We start from the raw sequence: 23,343 nt of genomic DNA, 5'->3' as shown, positions 1-23,343 counted from the left end.
TCTGAATTAAATGAAAAGGTAATATGAAGCATCAGGGCTGTATTGCTCCTCGGTAACTCTCAGTATTATTCAAATTTATGTGGCCCTTGAAAAAGTTACTGGAAGTCATTTTCATTTCATCCTTTCAAGATAATATTATCATAAAGAATAAAACATAAATTTACTTTTCTGATCTACCTACAGATGGTTACAGATTAGTTAAAAAATGCATTAAATACAGGTTTGAAAATATTCTCTCTTCCTGAAAATAAGCTCTTCAAGAACAGAATTTTGTCTTTATGACGCAAAATATTATTTATACGTGGTCACTTCATGTTTTACTTTTTCAATGAGTCCCTAACAAAAATATTTACCTTCAACGTATATACTCCCATCCTACCAGGAACCTTATAGAAGATGCCCTCTTCACCTCGCGAGTTGGTGTGCAGCATTGCATTCAGGCACGCAAGAGGGGAAGTCCCACTGCAAGGAAAGAACAGGAAGAACAACACAAGGATTAGCTTCCGTTTCTGAATATCCAATGTAACACTGACTTAAGATATAACTAGTCAACACCCATTTAATAAACTATAAGTCTATCAATCCATAGAGAGACTGCCATGGATGTAGAATTCATTTCCATATGTCTAAAGAAAAAATAGTTCTTTAATTTTCTTAATCCTCATCCAGTATCAAACAATTAAGCCAAGAAAAGCTTTTATCTCGCAGAAGTATCAAATATATGGTATAAAGATTCTATTTCACTTACAATTTTGTCAGTTATATCTCAATGAAGCCGAAATTTTTTTAAAAGACTATTTCATTTAGTACAAGCTTTAAATGTCCAGAAGTAAAACAGCTGGAAAGCACACAGATTCAAATAAAAACCATTAATAATCTCCTTGCCTATTGCTGCACCAGATTAAATCTGATTTGTGTAACAAATACATTTCCATGGTCTCTTGTTTTTGTTTTTTATTTTTATTTTTTTGCTGTGATATAATTGACATATAGTTTCAGGTGTGCAACATAATGATTCTATACAGAGGGTGCCAAAAAAAAGGTATACACATTTTAAGAAAGGAAAACTGTATTAAAATTGTAATACTCAATATATACCAATAACAAAAGATGAATACAAGTCACGTTTGACTTCTGCAATTACAAGAGGTGCTCAAAGTGGTTACCAGCAGCGTCCAGACACTTCTGATTACAGCAAACCACTGCTTGAGCAACGTTGACCAAAGTGTCCACTTGTGTATACATATAGTTTTTTGGCACCCCCAGTATTTGTATACACTGCAATGATCTCTTGTATTTAGACCTATCATGAGATCACTTAAAAGTAAGCTTTGGAATATTTATCTTCTATGTAACAACTTAGTTAAATGTTTACTAATTCTAACATGCATTTACCATATTTTTCAGAGCTTCAGGTACATAATAAATTTCCTGTAAAATATATTATTTCCCCTTCTAATTTTAATCAGATTTCATTTTCCTATCGTCTTGTACTTATCTAACAAAATAAACCGTAATGGAAACGGTGATGTGTGGCATCCTTAAGTTGTTTCTCAGAATATCTGAGGGACTAGGCAGTTATGTGTGCATTTCCAGCTCTTCTCCCCCTTGGTTCACTGCTGGTTATTAGGAACCCTAATACGCCTACAGAAGAGGCTACTAGGTTATCTAGGGTATTCCTAAAGATAAGAGTTCTCTGTGGGGAAAGCAGGGTCATGCGTCCACTGTCCTTTGGTACTGTGGAAATGTTGAGGGTCAAAAACTAGAAAGAAGACGGAGGACAACAAAGAAAATAAAGAAAAACCTTTTGCTGATGAAAGTTTTGAGTGTCTCCACGTTGATTTTCATAGTTATGTTTATCTAATTTGGTTATTTCCACGTTAAAAATACACATAATGCAATTCTAGTCAGAATCCCAAAGTTTTTATCAAGAAAATATATAAAAATTGCCAAGAAATTTGGACGGATAGGGATGATGGGAGAACTACTTAAGAAGGTATTAAAATGCACCCTACGCCACTATTAAAGCAGTATGTTTCTGGAACAGGATAAATAGACAAATGCAGAAATAGATCCTAATAAGGTACTATTTCTGTGTTGTAGGAAGAAGACAGCATCATGACAGTCACCTGTGGTTTGACTACCTGGCATCTGTTCCCTCTTCTTCTGGAAACACTACCTAAAATTTCCTGTGAAAGGTTATCCCTCTCCCACCCTCACTCATGTAGTTGACAGGGAACTGATCCCATGCTCATCACAGGTATAAATCCAAACTGTTAAAGCACCATTTTCTGGTTGCAAAAGCCCATCAGCATTTCTGTATGTACCCTACTCCCCATCTCCACAGATTCAGGAACATGACCTGATTAATCCAGGCCGACAAGCTAAGCTGCTATTTACTTGGGCATTTGGGAAAGGAAACTTGCTCTCCAGGGAAGCTTTAGAAAGAGACTCTTCCTCTGAGTGAGTATGAAGAAGTCATGCCTAAAACTTTCAGTCATCATGTGATCGTGGGGGAATTATCTGGAACTGGAGTGGAACAACACACAGGACAGACTGAGGAACACCTAGGCAAGGATTATAGTGAAAAATTCAACACCCAAAAAGGCAGAATTGAGAAAAGAGGAAAACAGAAATGTGTTTTTTCAGCAGTATTACTTTTGCCACTGTATCAAGCCTTGTCTTAAGCCAATCTTACCTTTGTAATTTTTTGGAGGTTTTAAGTCACAAGAACTGAAAGAGTCCTAAATAAAGTAATTTATTTAATAATTAGTGTTGACCTATCATGTTGTACATCTGGGGAAAATAATTCTCACAATATATACAAAAACATAGCCAAATGGATTAAAGCCAAAAATGTAAACAGTAAAAGGCATTAAAAGAAAATAGTACAACCTACAGAATACAGAAACCTGTATGTATCTCTGTTCTACACGAGAGAAAACCTAACAATCAAAAACAAAAGAAACTGAATAAAAATTTTTATACAGGAAAAAAATATGATCAACAAGATTATAAAAGTATATGAAGCTGGAATAGGCAACTGCAAGTCAAATGGCAGACAAAAAAATTAATAGTTCTAAGAGAGCTTCTTTTAGGAAAACACAAGGAACCAAGTAGAAAAAATGGATAAATATGAACAAATGATCATAAAACACGCAATGTAAATGGCCAATTGCACACACAAAAAAAGCCCAAACGTAATAATAGTCAAAGGAAAACAAATTACATCAAGATACCATTGGTTAGACTGGGAAAAATCAAATGGATTCAAGTCTTGCAGTATAGTACTACAGTTATGTAAGATGTTACCACCAGAGGAAACTAGGTGAGGTATATACATGGGATTATTTTTACAATTTCCTGTGAACCTATAATTACTTTAAAAAAAAAAAAAAAAGGAGCTGCTAAGATCTACTCTGATGGCAAGGTTCTAGGCAAATGGACACTCTTACAGACTGTTGGTGGGACTGAAAACTGCTACCATTCCCCACTCCATCCTGCTATTTCTCAGTTCTGCCTTAGGAAAGTAACATGGAAGTATCCATTAAAATAATATATATATATATATATACGAGTATTAGGGGCCACTGGTATGACAATCCCACTTTAATCTATCCTACAAAAATAAGGCCACAGGACTTAAGGACATATATGCAAGGATTAACTACAGCATTGTTAAAAGTGTCAAAGCACTGAAAATGACCTCAAAATCCATTAATGAGGGAATGGTTGACTATATGTTAGTAAAGTAACCAACAGGATATGAATCAGTAACAGCTACAGTAATAGTAAAGGGAATGTTAAATTCCAGGAAACAACTTTGTTTAGCCCTCACAACAATCCTTTGAGACAAGCAAAATGATTACACAATTTTTACCCAAAAAAACAAAGTAATGTATAAAGGTGTTGGGTGAGCTGTTCAAGAGTGAATTAGTAAATGGTAGAGCCAAGATTCCAGTAAGAAAAAAAAAAAAAAAAAGAACAGGAAAGAGACTGCTTTTTAAAAGAACATATAACCAAGTGAAAAAATATGCTATAATCTTCAGTTCAATAACTTATCTGGGTAGAAGTCTGCCCCAATTAATGGTATTCAATTTCAACATTAAGTATCCACCCTGGTTATGCCAAAAACCTAGGTCTGTAGCTCAAAAGAGGAAAGCTTTCTTAGCTTGGACTCTAAAAGGGGAGAGAGAGAAGGGAACAAATAACCACAGAACACTGTAGTTCAATCAGTGCTATTAATATAGATATAGGTCAATAACCCCTGACCCAAAACACTGCAGGACAAATGCTTCAGACATAAAAATCTTTTGGGTTTTAAAAAGGTAACACAATACGCCATATATGATGTAATACCACCAGAAAAGTTAGAGGCAGCATCCCATAACCAAACACAATGAAACATGACTATTCACACAAAGTGAGATAAAGATTACATATGGTTTCATGTCAGTTCAAAAGAAGTGTTGTCACATTAGTTTTGGTAACAAATGCATGGAAAAAACTTTTTCACACATTTTTAATTTGGGAATTACGAAATCGAGACTGCAGACCTGTATATGTAATATGCTGTAAGTCAGAGAGAGAGAAACAATCTGGTCTAGGGTTTAGTACCTAGAATCAAAACAAAACAAATCAGAAAAACCCCAACCCAAACCAAACCAAACCAATAAAACCCTTAAAGTAAAACCCATAAAATGAAAGTAAATGGCACACACGTCTGGTGAAAAGATGTGGTAAAAGAGATACAGACACCATCATAGTATCTCCTTGTAAATCTGGGTATAATTTTCCTTTGAAGGTAGTAAGAAAGTTTTGAAAAACCCACAAGATATACAGAACATGGTACTGTTTAAAACAAAAACTTAGATTTTATTTCAGGAAAATATAAAAAATCAGAGAGTCCTGACAGTTTAATTTTGTAAATAATGAATCAATGGCAGAGAAGAAAAATAGGATACACTGCCCATAATGGAAGGAATACAGCTCAAGGGAAGTAACTCCAGAATTATACAAGTAAATAAATGAATAACTGGAAGGAATAGGCATCTTCTGCAGGAATTAAACAAACCCTGGTACTGAGGACATCAATACCAATGTAAAGTCAAGTACAGTTGACCCTTGAACGATGCAGGAGTTAGAGGTGCCAAACCCCCCACGCAGTCAAAAATCCACGTGTAACTTGACTCCCCAAAACTTAAGTTGTCCCTTGGTACATGTGGGGGATTGATTCCAGGGCCCCTGTGGGTACCAAAATCCCCTATATAAAATGGTGTAGATAAATGTATTCAGTTAGCCCTCCACATCCGCGGAATGCCATCCCAATCGTGGATGGAAAACAGTACAGATATTTATTGGAAAAAATCCACTTTTAAGTGGATTGTGCAGTTCAAACCCATGCTGTTCGAGGGTCAGTTATTGGAATACATCCTTAAATAACTGTGGTTATGTTATATCATTTTAATGTGCATTTATCACTTTATTTTTTTTGCCAATGACTTATTACTTGTTGTTTATTTTATATTTATTTTAGACTATGGACATTATGTTAGATAAAAATCAAATTCGAGCTATTTTCTTATTCGAGTTCAAAATGGGTCATAAAGCAGCAGAGGTAACTCGCAACATCAACAACGCATTTGGCCCAGGAACTACAAACGAACATACAGTACAGTGGTGGTTCAAGAAGTTTTGCAAAGGAGACGAGAGCCTTGAACATGAGAAGCGTAGTGGTCAGCCATCAGAAGGTGACAACGACCAATTAAGAGCAATCATCGAAGCTGATCCTCTTAGAAAAGTTGACGAAGTCAACATCGACCATTCCACGGTCGTTCGGCATTTGAAACAAACTGGAAGGGTAAAAACTCGGTAAGTGGGTGCCTCACGAGCTGACTGCAAACCAAAAAAAATCATCATTTTGAAGTGTCATCTTCTCTTATTCTACACAGCAACAACGAACTATTTCTCAATTGGATTGTGACGTGTGACGAAAAGTAGCTTTTATACAACCAGCGATGACCAGCTCAGTGGTTGGACCGAGAAGCTCCAAAGCACTTCCCAAGCCAAACTTGCACCAGAAAAGGTCATGATCACTGTTTGGTGGTCTGCTGCCGGTCTGATCCACCACAGCTTTCTGAATCCCGGCGAAACCATTACATCTGAGCAGGATGCTCAGCAAATCTATCAGCTGCATTGAAAACTGCAGCGCCTGCAGCCGGCACTGGTCAACAGAAAGGGCCCAGTTCTTCTCCACGACAACACCCGACCGCACGTCACACAACCAACGCTTCAAAAGATGAACGAATCGGGCTACGAAGTTTTGCCTCATCCGCCACATTCACCTGACTTCTCACCAACTGACTACCACTTCTTCAAGCATCTCGACAATTTTTGCAGGGAAAACGCGTCACAACCAGCAGGATGCGAAAATGCTTTCCAAGAGTTCATTGAATCCCGAGGCATGGATTTTTACGCTACAGGAATACACAAACTTATTTCTCGCTGGCAAAAATGTGTTGATTGTAATGGTTCCTATTTTGATTAATAAAGATGTGGGTGGAGCCTAGTTATAACGATTTAAAATTCAGTTCGAAACCACAATTACTTTTGCACCAACCTAATAATACGGAATAATTTCTGACACCCAAACCAGCTGAAAGAAGAACACCTCAAAAGATTACATAACTATCATGAGACAATGCAGCTTTTAATTTTTCTTGTCCATGCTCAAGAGACCCGAGATGAACAAGTGGCAAGGGTGGGGTGGGGGGGCGGTGCTCTTTTAAGGAAAGGAACAAGTGCAGCCTTCTAATTTTATGCTGAGTCTATCTCAGGGAAGGAAACATACTCCGATGTTTCATACACAAGGCCCAAGAAGAGAAGTAACTTCACTCATATTGCCAATAGGCTGATTTAGTTCCCTCTTTAGTAAAAATACGTAGTTCCTTAGCAGTAGCTAGTAGGGTAGGGCTAAAAGACCTGATGTCTATAATTACACACTGCACAGGTGAAGCAAATACAGTAACTCATGAAAGGAGACTTTCACTGTGTGGCCAAAAGAGCTAGGTTTATGTATTTATACCAATCTGAATTCAGATCTGATTATAGCCATGAGCAAGTCATTTTAAACACCCTTAACCTTAATTTTCTCATCTCCAAATGATTTTTTCCATCTCTATTTCAAAGTGGAGTGAATACCACCTACTTTGTAATTTGGGACAAAGTGTTTTGTCACAGAGAGTCAGTAACTGTGGTAGTGACCTTAACAACTTGCTCCCCTACTCTACTCTCGTGGTATTCCAACGTTCCCTACCTCAAGCAGTAGTAGAGAGTTCACCCTCAGCCCCATCAATGCCCCACTCTGAAGCCAGAGTGACAAAAAAAATCATGACACCTCTGCCCAGATTAAACTTCATCCATGACATCAGAATGTATCTTAGCATAAAGTCCAGAGTTATCAACGTGATCTCACCACGCCCATCCTCCCACACCCTCTCTGACCCAGCCTTCTTTCCATTGTGTAACTTACATTTCTTCTGACTTCTGGACCTTTGCACTAGCTACCCTGTTTCCCCAATAATAAGACCTAGCTGGACAATGAGCTCTAATGCATCTTTTGGAGCAAAAATCAACATAAGACCCAGTTTTATTTTACTATTTTACTCTTATTTTACTATAGTATATTTTACTCTTATTTTACTATAGTAAAATAAGACTGGGTATAATATAATATAATATAATATAATATAATATAATATAATATAATATAATATAATATAATAATGTAATACCAGGTTTTATATTAAGTTTTGCTCCAAAAAACGCATTAGAGCTCATTGTCCAGCTAGGTTTTATTTTGGGGGAAACAGTAATGATTCTCTTACAATGATAACCCTCACCTTTTCTCCTCACAAGCTCCAATTCACTCCTCAGATTTCAGCCTTAATGTCTCTTGTCAGAGGAAGTCACCCCAATGCTGTACAGAAACCAATACTTCTCCTAAATACATATAACTATGTATATTGTAATTTAAAAATTTTTAATTTAACATATGACTCCATTGTGGGCCAGCAGATTCAATGACATGCGATTTAATTTAACCTCTCTGGGAAGCAGATTCTCTCTTCTCTTCTATATTTGAACCCCAAAGCAGAAAGGTTCTAGGACCTACAAGCGTAATCCTGAAAATATAATGGGTGAGCCTGATGAAAATGGAATAAAAATGAAGGAAGTAGAGATGAGATACTTACTGATCAAACTGCTAGAATACCTGGATCAAGTTTTGCCTGTGTTTTTTTTTTAACTTATATTACATGAATAATTTCCTTCAAGGTGTAAGCCAATTTATATTGCATTTCCTATTATTTATAACTAAAATATCTTAACTGACACAAAACACCTAGGTTAAAGCATTCAAAATGACAGATAGTGAAACAAAAGAAAGGTAGAGGAGAATATTCCAAGGTAACAACTCCCTTCTACCAATGAGAAAATATTACATTTATGAATAATAATGATAATGTAAAAGCCTTATTAACATAACCATCATTCAAGCCTATGCTCCAACTGCAGAGGCTGAAGATGAAATTGAAAGCTTTGATGCAAGTATACAAGAAACTGATCACACAGCAAAATAAGACATGTTGATAATTATAAGTGACTGGAACACAAAAGGAGGAAATAATGCAGAATCGAATGTTGGAAAGTTTAGACTACAGGTTAGAAATGAAGCAGGAGATTGGCTCGTAGATTTCTGCAAAGCCAACAACTTGTCCATTGTAAACACAAGCTTCAAACAACCGAACAGACAATTGTATACATGGCCATCACTAAACGGCCAATACAGAAATCAAATGGACAATGTAATTTGAGGCAGGAGATGTATTCTCGCTCCTAAAACAAGACCAGGAGCAGATTGTAGTACAGACTACAAACTATTAATATGGAACATTACAGTAAAGCTGAAGAAGAGCACCAAAAGAATCATAGTGCCAAAATATACAGTAAATAACATTCCCGATGGATTTAAAGTCTATATAAAAAACAGATTTGCACTGATAAACTTAATTGACCAAGAACCAGAAGAATTGTAGACTGAAACTAGAAATATTATTAGGGAAGAATGAGAAAACAATGCAGGAAGTAAAAAGGAAAGAAAAAGTCAAGGTGGATGATAGAAGAAACACTGAAAGTTGTTAGGCGACAGACAAAAGTAAAAAGTGACAAAAAAGCAGGGTTAGAATCCTGAACGCAGACTATCAAGTAGAGATAAAGAGAATTATCACAATAGTCAATGTAAACAAATAGAAAAGAACAAAAAAACCGAAAAACAAGAGATCTTCGCCAGACTATTCAAGAAATAAAAGGGAATTAATTTCTACCTTATATGGAGCAAGAAAAGCTGGATGTTCAAGCCGGATTCAGAAAAGGATGAGATCTAATTGTGAGCATTCCCTGGATATCGCAGTGCCCCCAAGAACTTCAGAAGACATTAGTCTGCTTTGAGACTACAGCAAAGCCTTTGACTGTGTAGATCATGAAAAGCTATGGGCAGCTCTGACAGAAATGGGTGTGGCCTCAGCACTCGATGGTCCTCATGCGTAACCTGTATTGTGGACAGGAAGCCACTGTCAGGACAGACTATATGAAGAGACAGCAGGATTTCCTGTAGCCAAAGGTTTTAGACAAGGGTGCATTTTATCTCCCTATTTGTTTAATAATGCGTACGCAGGACATATACGGGAAAACTGAGCTAGACTCAGAAAAGGGTGGAGAGAAAATTGGAAGAAATATCAATAACTTAAAATATGCAGATGACACCATCTTACCAGCAGAAAGTAACAATGATTTGAGACGAGATCAGGGTATGGCTGTAGACAGTGACAATGATTTGAAACAACTTCTGATGAGAGCGGAAGAAAATGCCAAAGCAGGACTGCATTTGAACATCAAGACAAGTCATGAGTACAGAGGAAATCCACAAGTTTCACACAGACACCGAGGACACTGAGAGTGTTAAAGCTATTGCTCACCATGGTTCAGTCATCAGGTCAAATGGAGACCACAGCCAAGAAACAAAGAGAAGGCTGAGACTCAGGCTGGTAGCAATGGAAGAAATAGGAAGAAAGATCACCCAGAACAAAGATACGTCATTACATATCAAGGCTAAGATTACCCACACCCTCATATTCCCAATTAGTATGCATGGATACAAAAGTAGGACAGTGAAGAAGACTGATAGGAAAAAAATGGATTCATTTAAACTATAATGTTGGAGGAGAGCTCTACGGATACACTGGACTTCCAGAAAGATGAACCAATTCCGCCTAAAATATCACCGGAGGCAAAAATGACAAACCTGAAACTGTCCTACTTGGTCATCACGAGAGGGCAGGGTTCTTCAGAAAAGACAACAATGCTGGGAAAATAGAAGGCAGCAGGAAGAGAGGAAGACCAAACATGAGATGGACTGACTCCATAAAAAAAGCTACAGGCATGAGTCTACAGGAGCTGAGCAGGGCTGTGAGGACAGGACACTATGGACATCCTTCAATGACAGGGTTACCAGAAGTCAAAGCCACCTCAACAGCACATAACAGGAAGAGGTAAGGTGCTATTCAAAACTGCACAGATTAACTTAAGCACTCAAATACTCAGAAATATGTATCTTAATTTTTTTCTAAATCTTGAACTTCCAAGGATTAAGAAACAATTAAGCCAAGATCTAGGCATGAAAAGCAAAAGTGGCAGATTAAATTACTGTTCATAATTCATCATTTACTCTCTCCATCATATTACCTTGCAGTACATAGAGTACGTGAAATACATTTTGTTGCCCAACACTGATGCTAAGCTTGGCCACAAGACCAGATTTGGTCAGTGAAATGAGAACAGACATGACAGAAAGAGGTTAAAGTGTGCTTGCATATTTAGCTTACACCTGAGACTGCCCACTAATTCCAGAACAGAGAACAACCCACAGCCTAGAATCAAGCCTAGGCAATAATAACTGAACCCCAGCGAATTTAAAGACACAAGGAAGAAAAGGAATTATGTGTTGTTGTAAGCCACTGAAATTTTGACATTGTTATGCAGCAAAACTGACCAATAAAAATAAGCCCTGTATAATGCAGGAACATCTGCTTTCTTAGCGATACTCAATACCAAAAGACAATAAACAAAGTTGTTAAGAAAAGTTAACAAAAGTATTTATATTCAGTCAAGATGTCATTCAAACAAAGAAGCAACAGAAGACATTATTAAGCCCATAAGAACTCAGGGAAAAGATCACCCATGGACTTAAATCCAGCCAACAAAGAAATGTACCAAAATAAACAATTCAGGAATGGAGAAAATGGTTTAAAGGGGGGAGAAAAGTAGACAGTTGCAATTATGGTAATATACATGTAAATGTTTTCTATTCTTTGCAACTTTCATTTTAAAAATGACAACACACCTTCAGAATTTTTCTATTTTCTTTTACTTCTACTTCAGAGATCATTTAGGAATATCCTAAATGAAGTATATTAATATACTTCAGTGAAAAAAACTGAAGCATATCAATTTTCTTAGTTTCTTCAATTAAATGCAATAAACAATGGTTATTCTTAGCTAGTGAATTTCAAAAAAACTTTTTCCCACTGTATATTTTTTCATTATTAACTTTTTTTGGGGGGGTATCAGGAATCACTTTTACAAAAATATTAAACAGGCCAAAAATATATGAATTATTAAAACAATGTAACTTCTGAAATAGAGTAAAGCTCTTTTTCAAAATCACTTTCTTTGTCACATCCCATGCTATGAAAAACAAAACAAAAACTAGAACAGCAGGTAAGAAACTCTATTCAGATTGAAGTGAACGACATCCACTCTAAGAGAAAAGACACAGTGAATAACAAGGTACAAGAAGGAAAAGAGAGTCCGTCACAGATGCCCACAAATACAAAGAAAAGGGACACCTACATGTGACATTCAAACATCAAGGGACAAGCGGAAGATGAAGGTGAGAGGATCTAGTGGTTTTAGAATTGAGTGTATTTAGATCATATCACCAAAATTTTTAATCATTTCAATTATACGGTAATGACTTCAGGAGAAAAAATTAGGTTTTCAGTTAAAGAGTATCAATATAAAAGCAATCATGACATTTTGATAACTTGAAACTCTGTTATATTGAAGTATGTTTTCAAATAGAAATACAAAGGCTTTTTTGCAAACCTGTAGTAGAATAATTTACGGGTTAAAATTTATCTTTAATCTAAAGTATATTTGACAAACAATTCATTATACCTCAAATGTGTTTACATACCCATACTAAAGATTTCTCTTAATGATGTTTGTACAGGGATTAAACTGATGTTTATTCTCGAACAATAAAAGATTATAGTAAAAAACAATAATCCATAGAATAAGAATCTATGAGTTATACTGATATAGATAAATGAACAAATCAATGAATGAAGGAGAATTCTTTGCAGTAGTATTCCAACTAAGAAATACAGATGAAATAATGGAATTAGAAAATCACCATTATGTGGCAACCACATTTCAAGCCAATATTACCAATGGATGCTGTGGCAGACATACTCTAAAATGACCCCCCGTTAGCCTCACTTCCTGGTACTCACACCCTGTGCAATCCCCTCCCCTTGAGTGTGGGTGGGACCTGTGACTTGCTTCTAACTAATAAAATACAACAAAGGTAGTAGGATGTCACTTCAGTGACTGTTACAAAAGATCTCAGTGTCTTTGAGAGGTGACTCTCCCTTGCTGGCTTTGAGGAAGCATGTAGGTCAGACAGACCCAGGGCAGCCTCTAGCCAACAGCCAGCTGGGAACTGAAGCCCTTCAGCCTGAGAAGCCCCCAGGATCTGAATCCTGCCACAACCACTTGGGCTTCAAAGTGGAGCCTTCTCCAATTAAGCCTTCAGATAAGAACCCAACCCTGGCCAACAACTTGACTGCAGCCTTGCAGAAGACCCAGTAAAGCCATGCCCAGATTCCTGACACACAGAAACTGAGATAAGAAAGGTGTGTTGTTTAAAGCTGCTAAGTTTGTGGTAACATTTTTAAGCAACTAATAATGACATGCTAAAACTAGTGGGCAAAGGCACAATGAGGTATCCGCCCTCCACAACTAGATTAAAAGACAACAACTTGGAGCTGATGGGCCCTGGAGAAGCACAATGTTCCCCAATATTCCCCAATAAAAATTTTAAAAAAAGAAATGAGGTATCTACATATTATCAAAATATCTACCCCCACAAGATACTTTTTCTTTTTTTTTTTTTTAAGATTTTATTGGGGAAGGGGAAAAGGACTTTACTGGGGAACAGTGTGTATTTCCAGGACTTTTCTTGGGGAACAGTGTTTTTTCCCAGGACCCATCAGCTCCAAGTCAAGTTGTTGTCCTTTCAATCTTAGTTGTGGAGGGCGCAGCTCAGCTCCAAGTCCAGTCGCCGTTGTTGCAGGGGGCGCAGCCCACCATCCCTTGTGGGAGTCGAACTGGCAACCTTGCAGCCGAGACCATGCACTCTAACCCACTGAGCCACCCGGCTACCTGGGAGCTCAGCAGTAGCTCAGTCTTCATTCTAGTTGCAGAGGTCGCAGCTCGCTGGCCCATGTGGGAATTGAACCAGCAGCCCTGTTGCCCAGAGCTCACGCTCTAACCAACTGAGCCACCCATCTGCCCCCACAAGATACTTATTAATTACAAAACAATTATACCTTTACAGTAGGGAAACTTGGCAGACATCACATAAACCAAGGAATAAAACTTACCTACACCAATAATGGGACAAATTGAAATCAGTGCCTCCTGATATGATGTAATGAAAATGACATATCACTTCCATGACATTCCCGCCAAAAATGCACAACCTGAATCTAATCAGGAGAAAACATCAGACGTATCCAAATTGAGGGACAGTCTACCAAAGAGCTGGCCTGCACACTTTAAAAATGTCAAGGTCATGAAAGACAAAGACTAAAGAATGCTTTCACATTAAAGATATAAAGACACATGAAAGCTGAATGCAAATCAATGTGTGAACCTGGATTAGGTCATTAGCAGAAGAATTACCAAATTTGAAAAAAGTCTGTTAATTAGGTAGTAATGTTATAACAACATTAATATTCTGATTTTGATAGTTACACTGTGGTTACATAAAAGAATGTAGTTGCCTTAAGAAAATACTCCAGCGTGTTTAAAGGTGACTAGGGCATCATGTCTACAATTTATTCTCAGACATTTCAGAAATATAAACTAGGTAGGTAGGGAGGGAGGTAGGAAGGTAGAATGATAAAGTGTATAAAATGTTGACATTTGGGGAATCTAGATAAAAGTTATAAAAATTCTTTATATTACTTTTGCAACTTTTCTTAAAGTCTGAAATTAATAAGTCAAATAAATGAATAAAATAAAAAACTAAAGACATGTGCTATATATGAGAAACGTCTATAAAAATATGGACCAATGAAAAAGGATGAAGTACTGATAAATGCAACAATGTAGATTAACCTCCAAAGACCACACATTATGTGACTCCATTTATATAAAATGTCCAGAAATGGCCAATCTACAGAGACAGAAAGTAGATTAGGGGCTGGCAGTACTGTGTTTCCTTGAAAATAAGACCTACCGGGTAGCCAGACCATCAGCTCTAATGCGTCTTTGGGAGCAAAAATTAATACAAGACCCGGTCTTACGGTCTTATATAAGACTGGGTCTTATATATGATACCATACGATATGATATGATGATATGATATGATACAGGGTCTTATATAATATATATTATTGATACAATATATATTAATTTTTGCTCCAAAAGATGCATTAGAGCTGACATAGTCCGGCTAGGTCTTATTTTCGGGGAAACAGGGTAGGAACAAATATTAACCGCGTACAGGTATGAGGCATCTTATTGGGGAGATAGAAAGAAATGTTCTAACACTGGATTATGGTAATGATTGCACAACTCAGTAAATTTACCAAAAATCATTGAATTGTAAATTTAAAATGGATGAAGTTTATGGTATATAAATTATACCTCAATAAAGTTGGATTTTAAAAATTATAATGTGAGAAAGAAGCTAACTTGGTTTATCATTCATTGAACATTTACAGTGGAGCTATCATGTAGCAGGAGAGTGGTAAGTGCTGGTGATAAGAAAAAACTAAGTGGAGGGCGGCTGGATGGCTCAGTTGGTTAGAGCGTGAGCTCTGAGCAACAGGATTGTCGGTTCGATTCCCACATGGGCCAGTGAGCTGTGCCCTCCACAACTAGACTGAAGACAACCAGATGCCGCTGAGCTCCCGCTGAGCTCCCAGGTAGCCGGATGGCTGAGTTAGTTAGAGTGTGAGCTCTCAACAACAAGATTGCCGGTTGGACTCCTACAGGGGATGGTGGGCTGCGCTCCCCGCAACTAGATTGAAAACAGCAATTGGACTTGGAGCTGAGCTGCACCCTGCACAACGAAGATTGAAAGGACAACAACTTGGGCCAGCCCGGTGGCTCAGGCGGTTAGAGCTCCGTGCTCCTAACTCCAAAGGCTGCCGGTTCGATTCCCACATAAGCCAGTGGGCTCTCAACCACAAGGTTGCCAGTTCAATTCCTCGAGTCCCTCAAGGGATGGTGGGCTCTGCCCCTGCAACTAAGATTGAACACGGCACCTTGAGCTGAGCTGCCTCCCGGATGGCTCAGTTGTTGGGTGGAACACAGGCTCTCAACCACAAGGTTGCCGGTTCAACTCCCGCAAGGGATGGTGGGCTGTGCCCCCTGCAACTAGCAACAGGCAACTGGACCTGGAGCTGAGCTGCACCCTCCACAACTAAGACTGAAAGGACAATAACTTGACTTGGAAAAAAAAAGTCCTGGAAATACACACTGTTCCCCAATAAAGTCCTGTTCCCCTTCCCCAATAAAATCTTTAAAAAAGAAAGAAAAAAATGAAAGGACAACAACTTGACTTGAAGGTAATGGGTCCTGGGGGGGAAAAAACACTGTTCCCCAATAAAGTCCTATTCTCCTTCCCCAGTAAAATTTTTTTAAAAGTGGAAGTTTCTTTCCATAAGCACACGTCCTTATATTTTAATGTAAAAATAACTGAACTGAGACTGAGCAAAGCCAAATGATATGGTCTCTTTATTTCCTAGTGCAACACACACACTGCAGTATCATTTAATTTATGATTTACATTTTCCACGAGAGAGGTAAAGCAAATTAGTACAAATTTTAAATGTGTAGTAATACAAAAGCTTTAGCCACATTTGAATTTTGCTATCAATCAAGAACTGAACAAAATCAGGAACTTAGATTTAGAACTCACTATGTTTTCTACTTTGTCAGTGATTAATCCCTATGTATTACATGGATATATTCAACTGTAAATACAGTAGCACTTGCAGCAAAATGTTAATTCTTAATGTTTTATAATTTTGTACTTTTCTTGAAAGAAGAGATCGCTTCCAAAAAATAACTGGTAAGTTTTCTCATGCCTATTTCTCCATTGAAAGTCTTGATATTTTCACTGTTGATTTACTTCATTTTTAGTTTCTGGAGCTTGAAGATACAAACTAAAAATGTAAGTAAAGACTGCAACAGTTTTCATAAATATACAAGACCCAGATACTCTCAGTAAAAATCTTTAGTTTGTTTTATCTTGTCTATAGCCCGCCTAATTCTAACGGTCCTTGCTGGTAGTCTTAAAGAATTTATTCACTTGTTATACCTATTCTGTATCATCACATTGTAGGCAAAAATTAATAAAAATTCATATTCTTATCTTTCACTTCTACAACCTTCTATCACTGCCTAGATTTTAAATTTAACAGGGCAAAATAAACATGTACTACCTTCTACAAAAATTTAATGCAGTACCTCTGCTCATCCCCCCGTCTTAGGTAAATGTTCAAATCATTTCCTACTAATAGAAACATGATGATTGTTCCTTCCCACAGTAGATTAAAAATGTGCCCTACTCAAATAAAAACAAAATCCTGTATTTTATTGTGGTATAGATAATATAAAATTTACCAACGTAACCATTTCAAAGTATACAGTTCACTTACACTTAAGTACATTCACATTGTTACACAACCAAGCTCCAGAACTCTTCTCGTCTTGAAAAACTGAAACTCTATATCCATTAAACAACTCCTCATTTCCCTCGCTACACTCAGCCCTGGCAACCACCTTTCTACTTTCTGACTCTATAAATATGACTACTTTAGGTCCCTGATATAATTGGAATCATACACTATTTGTCCTCTTGTGTCTGGTTTATTTCACTTAGTATAATATCTTCAAAGTTCATCCATGTTGTAGCATTTTTAGAATTACCTTCTTTTTAAAGACTGAATATTATTCCATTGAATGTGTATGCCACATTTTGTTTATTTATTCATCTATCAATGGATGGTTGGATTGTTTCCATCTTTTGCCTATTGTGAATAATGCTGCTATGAATGTTGGTGTAAAAATATCTATTCAAGTCCCTGCTTTCAATTCTTTTATGCATATATCCAAAAGTAGAACCGCTGAGTCAAATAAAATCCTATAACTTTTAAACATTTTTTTTTAAACTTTTATTTATTTTAATTGTGCTTTTCCAGGACCCATCAGCTCTAAGTCAAGTCATGGTTTCAATCTAGTTGTAGAGGGCACAGCTCACAGTGTCCCATGTGGGGATCGAACTGGCAACCTTGGTGTTAAGAGCACGGAGCTCTAACCAACTGAGCTAACCAGCTGCCCCTAAACATTCTTTATCTTACTCTCAGTTTACACAACCATCTTTCTGGTACCAACACCTACAGACAAGAATCACGTAAGTCCACAGGTTGCCAAGGAGCTTCATAGGTCATCTAGTCCATCATATTCCTTTCTGAAACATCATAAACCCATAATTATACAGTCTTTTGCAGAAGCATATAATGTGGTTGAGACTCACTATGTCCTCAAGCATTTCCAATTATTCATCAATTCTTCCTTAAGTTAAGCCAAGTATATCTTCCTGTAACTCCTATAACTCCTGATTCTATGCTAGAAATCAGAGGTTATCATGGTGGGAAAACCTGGGAGGATCTTTTCCTTCCTCTTTGTGATTTTTCTGTACTGTTTGAATTTTCCAAATGACCTTGCAATAAATTATCTTTGTAAATGGAAAAACAAAAAGTTGATTATTTCTTCATTATTCCGAATAATATGCCAGCCCTTCAACTATTTAAAGACTCTTCGTGAAACACTGAAGTCCACTACAGCTTTTCAGACTTTTGGTCTCTCCTCACTGGCATCCCCTCCTGCAACCAATCTAAAGAAGTTTAATATAATAAACTTTTACAGTCCATCCTCAAAATTCACCAGTATCCTCCAATATTTATTACCCCCATTTCAAGTCTTTGATAAAGAGCTCTACGGGACTTTACCAGTCTAATTTATTTAATCCTAGAGATATTCCCCTTTGCCATAGATTACGCTGCCTAGCTCTACTTTAATCCGAATCTCTTCTTCATTTTTCTGTACACCCTCCTACAGAATAGCCTTGTCAAAACTAGGCCTTAATCAGCTTGCCTATCCCTGACTGAACTATTAAAACTCTATGTTTATCCTTCAAAGCTCAATCCCTTGAATTTTAATAGAATTAAATAACAGACTCAGACTTTCAAGATTAAAAGAAATGTAGTCATCTAGTTCCCCAAACAGATGCTTGAATGCCCTATTTTCAGGTCAATTTAAATGTAAAAAGATAATAAACTTAGAAGAATCTTTCACATGATACACATATATATATACTACACAAACACACGTGCGCACACACCCACACACTGTAATCATTATCCACAAACTAAAAATTTGGCACTAAATAACTTGAAAATCAAGAACTGTATTTATAGCATGCTTACCTGAAGGCACACAGAACAAAACTGAACGCAACGGCACCCTTATGTTGGAAAATAGTGAGTTTATGAAGCACTAAATTAATAAATAGACTTGGTAGGCCTTAAATTCACTGAACATTTTTGTATTATTATAAAATTTTGAAAACCTTTTGCTTGCTGTCCCTTGGTCAGATTACCTGCAATTCTTCCAACAGTAAGTCCAGCAGGGTTAACAACTATGTACTTTTTTAAAAGAAGTAACATAAATGTGGATTTTTAAATGCAAAAAGTAACAGCTGACTCATCAATACTTTAGGAAATAGTCTCTTCAAACTGTTTTCCTCCACAAGCATACCATGAAACAAATGGGAGTGAAACCACTGGAAAAGAGAAAAGAGGATATGAAGGGAAATTTTTAAACAAGCATTTTTGGAGAAACCCAGCTGGGACCCCAAAATGAGAGGTGTGGATTAAGAGACCAGCACAAGGGTACAAAACAAATAAGAGATTAATCTGGGAATAGCCTGGAGAGGGAGGTCATAGCAACAAAAAAAGATTCTTTGGAAGACCTGCTTGTATACTCTTTCTGTCCTCTTAACACTTCACCATAAATCTTCACTCTATCTTCCCATTATTGTCTTTTCTCCCCACTATTGTATTTTTAAAAGCATAGTGTGCCCACTACCAATAAGATATGAGCAAAACCTCTGAAAGGGGGATAAAAACCCAGTCCAGTGATTCTGTTTTATTTTAAAGTAAACATATGGATCAACAAAGTTTAGTTTTATTTAGATTAGATAATGACAAACTCTTGGTATATACTAGAAGGATCTTGGAGAACACTGTTAACTTCTCACCTAAAGAAAAACACAAAATAGTTCATTAACAGCCTTACCCAATTTCCTGATCCTACTCAAAAGTGAGGCAACAGAGCAGCACTTATGTTTCGGAGTCAGACAGATCTGGGTTAAAAAGTTTTATCTCTAGAGGTGGCCAGCTGGCTCAGTTGGTTAGTGTGCAGTGCTCATGACACCGGGGTTGCTGGTTCGATTCCCACATGGGCCAGTGAGCTGCGCCCTCCACAACTAGATTGAAAACAACAACGTGACTTGGAGCTGGTGGGTCCTGGAAATACACACTGTTCCCCAATATTCCTCAAAAAAAAATTTTTTTAAATATAGTTTTATCTCTAACTAGCTATACAACTTCTCACTGCTTCAATGTCTTTATGAAATAAAGATTTCAGAGGGTTTATTTAAGATGAAATAGATCATATGCATAAAGTACCTGAATCCTACCTTAGTCCATGGCCATTTCCACTGTTTGTTTACTAACAGCATCTAGCTTTTCAATCTTATGAGAAACAAGTAATAAAAAGAAAAAGTAGGGCCGGACTGGTGGCTCAGGCAGTTGGAGCTCCGTGCTCCTAACGCCGAAGGCTTCCAGTTTGATTCCCACATGGGCCAGTGCCAGATGGCTCAGTTGGCTGGAGAACGGGCTCTCAACCACAAGGTTGTCGGTTCGATTCCTTGACTCCTGCAAGGGATAGTGGGCTGCGCCCCTTGCAACTAACAAGGGCAACTGGACCTGGAGCTGAGCTGTGCCCTCCACATAGCTCAGGAAAACAGCTTGACTTGGAAAAAGTACTGGAAGTACACACTGTTCCCCAATCAAGTCCTGTTCCCCTTCCCGCCCAAGAAAAAAAATGGACCCATACCTCCACCCAAACTTAAAAAAAGAAAAAGTAGACTTTAAGAAACATGATGCTTCTAAGAAAGGTCAATCTGTAACTACTGCATATAAATAAATATCAACTGCCTTTATTTGAGCTGATGAAGATAAGATGCTAACACTTCTTCACTGACTGGGCCAAGTGTCTATACTGCACGCACCTCTGAACTAAAGAGGTGACCATGGCTGCATATGAGGACATAGTATTCGAGGGTAAAAGAAGTATTAGTGTGTGAAAGAGAAAGGAAAAACAGAAAACTTGTCAATATAAGCTATGGACATAGTTCTGAAAGAGCTGGAGAGGGAATAAAATGCAATAGATTTAAGTACGTCAAAAAATTAGACTTTGTTGTAATTTTATATCTTTGTCCTACTTGGTATTTCTTGTTCATTTAGCAATATAGTTTATACATCTAAACAGCAAAGCTGTTTATTACAATTATTTTCTGCTTTTGAACAAGAGCTCAGTCTTGACATAGACACTTAAGTCGAGATTCAGAGTTTTGAAGGAGTCAACTGATTCTTTCATTTGAACAATTCCTGGCATTTTCCAACTCACAGAAGTAACTTAGAGTTATGGTAAAGCTTATATAATTAAATGGCTTTGACTGTGAGTTATCTTACCTCAAGCAGCAAAAGTAAAGACTAAAATAGTCAAGGCAAGGCGGCGCCAGCAAGTGGGATCAGACCACAGGAGCAGCGCAACTCAGGAAGCCTCTTTGTCTTGTGGGTCTGAGCCAACCAGTCCCCTCCCAGAGACGCTGAGCAGCCCAGTGGCATAAGCAAGGAGGGGTCCCATCACAAGCACTGGTCCCAGGAAGCCTCTCTGGTCCCATAGGCTGGAGACTCCCTTTTCTCCACACCTAGAGGCCAAAGGCAGCTTGGGCTCTGGAAACTCCTTCCACCCCCTCAGAAAGCAGCAGCAGAGATCATTGGGAGCCTCTGTGTCACTAGACAAAACAAGAAGACCAAAACAGCACAGCAAAGGCTCTGAAAATTAAACTGGTATTTAACCACGGTCCACCAAAGGAGTCCAAGACTCACATGTTAAACCTGAGTAGTGTGAATGCCGGCTTAAATAAAAGATTTAAACTTAACAGAACTCACCATTTCCTAACATGATAGCTAAAACATCCAGGATTCAACAGAAAAACCACCCATCATACCAAGAACCAGGAAAATCACAAACTAAATGAGAAAAGACAATCAACTGACACCAACACTGAGAAAGATGTTGAAATTGTAAGACAAGAATTTTAACACAGCTGTCATAAAAATGCTTCAGTGAGCACTGATAAATTCTCTTGAAACAAATGAAAATACAGCAAGTATCAGCCAAGAAACAGAAGTTACCAAAAACGAACAGAAATTATAGAACTGAAAAATACATTAAGAAATGTAAAAACCTGCTAGATGGACTCAATAACAGAATGGAGATGACAGAATCAATGACCTTAAAGGCAGATCAATACAATTTACCCAGTGTGAACAACAGAAAGAAAATAACACTGAAAAAAGTTAACAGAACCTCAGGAAGGTGGGAGATAATAACAAAAGATTCAAAGTGCAAGAAGGAAAGGCAAAAGAAAGAGTATTCAAAGAATTAAAGGCTGAAAGTTTCTCTTACTTGGTGAAAAATAAATATACATATGCTAGAAACTCAGTGAATCTAAATGGATAAACTCCAAGAAGTCCACACACCAAGACACATAATTAAATTTCTGAAAACAAACTACAAAAAACAGTCCTGAAAGGAGTCAGAAAGAAACAACACATTACCTATAGGGAAACACTAATTCAAAAAACAGCGTATTTCTCATCTGAAACCATGGCAACCAGCAGGAAATGGCACATTTTACAAGTGCTGAACGACAGCAAATGTCAGCTCACACATTTCCAACCCCTTAAATGTTTTCATTATTAATCTGCAGTGTACTAGGTATCCGAATTGTAATAAGTCAAATGATGACTTAATGAAACTAAATGTAGACTGCGTATCTATAATTATGACCAAATGATTACAAACTGCAAGAACAAAAAAAGTACATACAATAAACATTTACATCGTAATGTCACTCTTACTTAGTTTCTAGGCTAATTATTTAGTTTTATAAAGTAAAACTAAGGTAAGTTCAATTAAGCTTGTAAAAGAGTACTTTATAATTGTATAATATTTCTTTAGAATAAAATAATACTTCTTACCTTCTGGAGTTGGAATGCACCCCAAGAAAATGAAAGGAGGGAAAAAAAAAGAGCTTTTAATTTTTCTTTACAAAGCACCCGTAAAGCCACAAAACAAACTCTCCCTCTCCCTTCCCCTCCCAGTAATAGCCATAATTCTTCAAATTAGAACCCTCCCCACTTTGCTACACAAAACATTAATTTCTTTGGAATTTACAAGTTAGTCTAAAATATTACTGTCTAATAATACACAATTAAATTCAGCTAAGTAATCTAAACTATTTCAGATAACAGTTGTAGTGCCCTAAATATGTGACAGAGTAAAACTATTCTATCACTTTAGAGTTAAATGTGGATACAATGAGTATTCCCCATTCTTTAATATTCTTCCCATGCATTTCAATTTCAAGGAGCCATCATAAAGCCATCAGCTATGGACACTAAGGTTTAGTAGCCGCCCTTTGATCCATAATGGAACTCACTGTGAAGCTGAATAACAATGGATAGGAATATTCTTTTCTGTCAATACCTAAGCATTTTGATTTTTCAT

General features: G+C 37.2%; 1 protein-coding gene across 3 annotated transcripts in view; it reads right to left on the bottom strand.

The window, feature by feature from the left end:
• Positions 1-23,343, bottom strand: part of ASXL2 (ASXL transcriptional regulator 2) — a 122,100-nt gene that overhangs the window by 52,753 nt on the left and 46,004 nt on the right. For 2 of the 3 annotated variants that reach the window (XM_019712756.3, XM_074331791.2), the window contains one exon: positions 354-462. In XM_019712756.3, the coding sequence (XP_019568315.3) occupies positions 354-462 (109 nt within the window). Of the gene's footprint in view, positions 1-353; positions 463-9,383; positions 9,543-23,343 lie in introns of those variants that run through there. The other variant, XM_019712757.3, reaches the window with a different exon arrangement.

Source organism: Rhinolophus sinicus, chromosome 2, assembly GCF_057876585.1.
Source record: "Rhinolophus sinicus isolate RSI-liver-muscle chromosome 2, RSI-T2T, whole genome shotgun sequence".
Taxonomy (NCBI): domain Eukaryota; kingdom Metazoa; phylum Chordata; class Mammalia; order Chiroptera; family Rhinolophidae; genus Rhinolophus; species Rhinolophus sinicus.
Note: the sequence above shows the minus strand (reverse complement) of the source record. Positions and strands in the feature narration are given on the sequence as shown.